This window comes from Xenopus laevis, chromosome 3L (genome assembly GCF_017654675.1).
Source record: "Xenopus laevis strain J_2021 chromosome 3L, Xenopus_laevis_v10.1, whole genome shotgun sequence".
Taxonomy (NCBI): Eukaryota; Metazoa; Chordata; class Amphibia; order Anura; family Pipidae; genus Xenopus; species Xenopus laevis.
In genome coordinates this window covers 109,503,220-109,509,219 of record NC_054375.1, presented here as the reverse complement: position 1 = coordinate 109,509,219, position 6,000 = coordinate 109,503,220, and the positions used below count along the sequence as shown (strand labels likewise).

The following is a 6,000-nucleotide window of genomic DNA, read 5'->3' as shown; positions in this document are numbered from 1 at the left end:
TTGATATTCGACCCTTAGTAAATGTGCCCCCAAAGGTTGGATGTAGATGCCTGAACAAAGTACACTAACTGACTTTATTTGATCTTTAAATCTGACTTTAGAGTCTAGATCAGGGGTAACCAACCTTTTTGACCCTTGAGCCACATTCAAATATAAAATGAGTTGGGGAGCAACACAAGCATGAAAAAGTTCCTTGGGATGCCAAAAGGCGGTGATTGGCTATTAGATGGCCACTATGTGGACTGACAGCCTACACAGGGCTCTGTTTTGCAGTATACCTGGTTTTTATGCAACCAAAACTTGCCTAAAAGACAGGAATTCAAAAATAAGCACCTGCTTTAAGGCCACTCCGAGCAACTGCCAATGTAGGATCAGATTTTGTAGCATCCTATATATCTTGTGCTGTGGAGTTGGGTGGCAAGATCAGATAAAATCCGAACCACAAAAACGGATTAAAATCACCCATGTAAACCTCCTACAGTACAACTATCTCGCCTAGCCCTGAAACCTATATGTTCCATATGGAAGCAGTGTAACAAAAGATTTTCGATCTGTAACTAACCCTCACCTTTGACCTCCCTTTTAGCAAACTCTGACTTCCAGCCTGGCCAACAAAGATCGTTTCACACATACTGGGCCGACCATGCCTTGAACAGAATTATAGATTTTATTGACCCACTGAAACAGATGCTATGTACATATGATAAGCTTCTTAATAAGTGTAACTGGAGCTCCGACAAAAAGATGGACTACCTATAAATTAAGCACTATATTACTACAGGTATTGAATCCGTTATCCGAAAACCCGTTATCCAGAATGCTCTGAATTACGGAATGGCCATCTCCCATAGACTCTATTTTATCCAGATAATCCAAATGTTTAAAAATCATTTACTTTTTCTCTGTAATAATAAAGCTAAGATATAATTAATCCTTATTGGAAGGAAAACCAGCCTATTGGGTTTATTTAATGTTACCATGATTTTCTAGTAGACTGAAGGTGTGACTTAAGGTGTGAGGATCCAAATTACGGAAAGATCCATTATCCGGAAATACCTAGGTCCTGAGCATTCTGGATAACAGATCCCATACCTATACCACGTTAGGGTGACAGACCCAGATAAGCCTCTTCCCATCTGAGAAAATGTTAGGGATGCACAGGATCTACTATTTTAGTATTCAGCCAAATCCCGAGTGAAAGATTTGACGAATCCTGAACCGAATTGGAACCCTAATTAACATATCTAAATTAGGGAAACAAGAGGGAAATAGAAATGTGCAGGCAGCGTGAGGTTAAAAATGTTTTGACTTCCTTGTTTGTGTGACAAAAATCGTTATTTTTTGGGTTCTGATTCTGTTTGGACAGGCACCTGGATTTGGCAGAATCCTGTTGAAAAAGGCCAAATCTTGGCCGAATCCTGAACTGAATCCTGGATTCGGTGCATCCCTGGAATATACTGAGTTTTTTTTTACTATAGAGGCCTCATCTCTCTGCTCTATTACTTACTGAACTCTTTAACGAAGGACCACTTCCCAAAACATGCCTACATGCAGTACTGGGAGTCAGTCATGGAAAATGAATTGATGCTCCAGATGTAGGTTATGATTTGGGGAAATGCCCGCAAAATGGTATTATGCACCGAATAAAAAGAGAGTGCCTATATAGTATTGATGAAATGCTACCTTACCCCTGACAGGCTTTCTAAAATATACCCGCAAACCAGCCCTATGTATTAGAGAGGTTGTTCACATAAAGGTACATTGTACCATATTCTGTTGTCATGCCCTAAAATTACAAATTTCTGGTCAGCCATAATCAGTTTAATAAGGTCTATCCTGAAAATACAGCTAAACATAGAAATGTCCCAATTTCTATTGGCCCTCCTTCTCCCTAAGCTCAATAACCCAGCCCAAAAACTGATCAACCAAATTACCACTGCAGCCCGATTGGCTATCACCTCTAAGTAGAAATCTTCCACAGTCCCCACTATCACGATAGCCCGAATTTCCAATACAGTGCAATAACTTAAGAATATGTGGGACAACTGGGAATACTACATCGTCTCCACCACATGCGGAACTCCAAACACTTGAGGGACTGGCCAGCTTGGGAGGCCACATGACACCTCCAACCAAACCATTACTATGATTGTAATTAGATATATTTACACTCTCCTGAGTACTATGGTCATTCTGTATTTTGTTTTGATTCTAGTTCATTTTTACTTTCTGTTTATGAATTGGTTATTTGACGTCATCGTGCAATGGCACGAGATTTAAAGGTATTTAAAGGGACTTTTCATTCATTCTCATTGCCTGTTGTTTGGTTCTACTTAGTAGCTTCCTGGGTGCGATTCCTGTATTATCTGATTCCTCTTTTGACTCCTGCCTGCCTGACTATTCTGAATTCTGTGATCCTGACCCTTGCCAGTCTGACTATTCTGAACTCTGTAATCCTGACCTGTGCCTGCCTGACCATTCCGAAAGATCTTCTGGTTTTGACCCTTGCCTGTCTGACTTTGCTTGAACTCTGCCTGCACCGACCTGGCCTGTCTGACCCTACTTGAACTCTGCCTGCACTGACCCGGCCTGTTTGACTACACTCTATCTATTTCAAGAACTGTGCTTTCTGTCCAAAACCTTGATAACGATCGTGCCCCTTTGCTCGTCCAGAACTTTCGCTTGGCTCCACTCTTATTAAGACCTGGCGACATCCAATTAGCCGAGGGCTCCTCCCGAGGTGAAAGTTGGCTGTTAAAGGCAGAAGCAAGAGCTGAGACTGAGGAGCCTAGCATGTATGCCGTTCGTGACACAGATATTGTCATTCTGTTTTTTGTTTCTGTTTTGTTTATTTGTATCTACCATTATTAACAATATTGTAGAAACACTACTACTCCGTGACACTAGAGCAGGCCACAGTTTCCTAGAATGAAATTCCACCCCTTTCTATTGATTTCTATGGGATTTTAAGAGGCCCAGGGGGGAAATATCACTTTCATCTATTGATATGCTCCTAAATATCCCATAGAATGGCACCCCCAAGTGATTTTAGTTACTTACCTGAAACCCTGGGCCGGTGCTCCTATCAACAGAAAACTGCACCGGCCTGGGGTTATACCAGAGAGCACCATAAAGTGATCCTCTTCCGGCTTCCTCTTTCTTCAAATTTCCAGGGACAAACGCATGTGCAGTTGAACAAAATAGCCGACTTTTTAGTTAAAGTTCGGCTTTTCGCTCTACTGCAAATGCGCAGCCGCGCAAAGAAGGAGGAAGACGGAAGAAGATCGCTGCGTGGTGCTCACTGGTATAACCTGGGCAGGTGCAGTTTTCTGCTGATAGGAGCACTGGCCCGGGGTTTCAGGTAAGTAACTACAATAACTTAGGGTGCAAAACATTTGGCACCCCAAGTGCTGCAAGCCTTTGCTTCGCCTTTAAAGAAATAGGGAATGACCATGAAATATGCCAAATGGTTAAAAGCAAGAGGCTCTCTGACACCTGGGCCCAGCAGGAGTTTTCCCGGTATCCTGTTGGGCCAGTCCGACACTGAATGGGACAGAAAGTTTTGAACAGACAGCCCTTTGACAAACTGAGATGTCCAGTTGAAACCCACACGGCTGAAAACCCTACCTCTATCTATTCTGCCCGATGAATAAGACCAATCCTTTAACTACAGGTATGGGATCTATTATACAGAAACCAGTTATCCAGAAATCTTTGAAATACAGCAATGTTCATTTAGAAAAACTATTTCTTATTTTTGATTGATTTGCTTATTTCTATAATAAAAATAAATAAGCTGCACTTGATAATAACTAAGCCATGTCAAAGTGAGAATCTTGGTATTTAATTGGTTTTCATATATTGGCCAGATAATTGTTCGGGTTTCACAAGGCTGAAAAGCAAACATAAAGTTGAGAGCCGAACAGGCCTTAGAAAAACCAAACTGTTCGGTTCAAAACTGCACCCTACATAGAAATGAACAGTGAGTGGCAGAATTTCACTCACCTCTAGTTTCTTTGGTAAATATGACCCCAAACTGAAGCTTATGTATGTGATTCCTAACCTTCCTACTACCAGGCACAGCTAAGCCATAAACACATGGTCACATTATAGATAAATAAAAAGCACATTTCTTGCAAAACTTGAAGTTATACATTCCCTAGGTCAGTCAACCACAACTATTATCTCTTGGCAACACATATGTGTTTTTTAGGGATGCACCGAATCCAGGATTCGGTTCGGGAGTTGCCCTTTTTCAGCAGGATTCAGACAAACCCTTCTGCCTGGCCGAACCGAATTTGCATATGCAATTTAGGGACGGGGAGGGGAAATCCCTTGACTTTTTGTTACAAAACAAGGAAGTAAAAAAATGTTTTCCCCTTCCCAGGATTCCGATCGGTATTTGTGTAAAGGCCACCTAGGCCCGGGCCTAGGTTGGCAGGATTTTAGGGGGGCGGCATACTGCCCAACCACTATGGTTGCCATCTTTTGCTAGATTTTTTACCTGCGTGTGGGGGGGCAGGTACAAAAAGGTTTTGGGTGTGACGTCAAAGGGGGGTGGGGTTGTGTGTAAAAGGGGCGGGGCCACGGCACGGCCAGGACAAAAATGGAGGAAAAAGATAAGTTTACAGGGGATTGGGGATAGGCCGAGGGGTTCTTTTTAAGGGTATTACAAATTTACCGGCAGCTACATTGCCGGTAAATTTGTAATACTGGCCCCGGCCTTGGCAGGTGTTTTACCGGCTAGGCCGGCAAAATACCGGCCGGGTGGCAACCTTACCAACCACACCCACATTGGTTCAAAAACACTAGGGATGCGTTGGAAGTACAAATATTTTTTAAATTTCCTGTGCGAAGATCCCCATTGCTCCAGTCCAGATGATGAAAATTTGCACGAATAAAGGGGAAAGGACAGGGGCGACGAACGTCTGTGGGCCTAGGGGTGCCCTCTATGTAAATCCGGCCCTGGCTATTCGGCCGAATCTTTCACAATGGATTTGGCAGAATCCAAAATAGTGGATTCAGTGCATGCCTAGTGTTTCTGTGCATGCCTAGTGTTTTATACTCAATGTAGTAGCTGATGCTGAATGTTAAGAGCCAGAAATAGAACAGGTAAGGACCTGAGACTGTGAGGGTCGGGCCAGTGCGGGGAGGTCACGGTGTGTCAGAGCCTGAATGTGAGCAGCACGCACACTCCTAGTCCCGCCAAGAAAGGCTGAGCCTTTGCCTGGGAATGAGCAGCCGCAGCCCCTTGCCTCAAGTCTCTCTCTCTCTTTTTGTAGGATGTGAATGGGCGGGTCCACTGGTCCCCTCAGCTTTGGATCCTGTGTATTGTCCCAAACGGCCACTTTGTTGTATAAATTCTAAATAGCATCTGTGTGGGAGCACAAGGGCCACATGCCATGCTCGGGTACTAGCTGAACGCGGAGCTCGCTACATAGTCACCTCAAGTTGCTGCTGCTGCTGCTGCTGCACATATTATCCCGGGGGTCGGCCAGTGCAACCTTCTCACAGCCCAGGTCTGTTGCTCATGTACTTTGCACACTTGGAAGCTTCTATATTGGGGGAAGTGTAGGGGAAAGTGGCGTGTCTCACTTGCTGACCTTCTTTCTGTTTTTGGACAGGACGTGTCGGAGGCTGCAGATTGAGGGAGTGAGAGTGGATCAGAGGGAGAGCTCCTGCCAGTCAGCTGCTGCACGAGGAGGAGGAGGAGGAGGATGAAGCCGCTGCCGCTGCTGGGGAGCCTGTGGGGCTGCTGGGCATTGACACTGTTGCTCCTGTGTGTCAGCTCCAGTCACACCGCCGACAAAGATGCGCCGCCCGCTAATAGCGCCAAGGAGCCCAGAGCCAGCAGAGCCAAGAGGAGAGGCGGAGGCACAGGCGCAGCGCACGATGTACTCAAAGGGTAAATCACTGCCATTATCTCTAGTTGAGAGCTCAGGCTGTGGGCACGGGAGGTACTGGCATGGACTCGGAATTAGTTGCCAGTTCAACTAATTA

General features: G+C 44.7%; 1 protein-coding gene across 1 annotated transcript in view; it reads left to right on the top strand.

Moving 5' to 3' along the window:
* Positions 1 to 5,289: 5,289 nt before the first annotated feature.
* fbn1.L (fibrillin 1 L homeolog) overlaps positions 5,290 to 6,000 on the top strand; it is a 130,362-nt gene continuing 129,651 nt past the window's right edge. The window contains exons 1-2 of the mRNA XM_018253093.2: positions 5,290 to 5,519; positions 5,625 to 5,905. Of these exons, the coding sequence (XP_018108582.1) occupies positions 5,718 to 5,905 (188 nt within the window). The 5' untranslated portion in view covers positions 5,290 to 5,519; positions 5,625 to 5,717. The remainder of the gene's footprint in view (positions 5,520 to 5,624; positions 5,906 to 6,000) is intronic.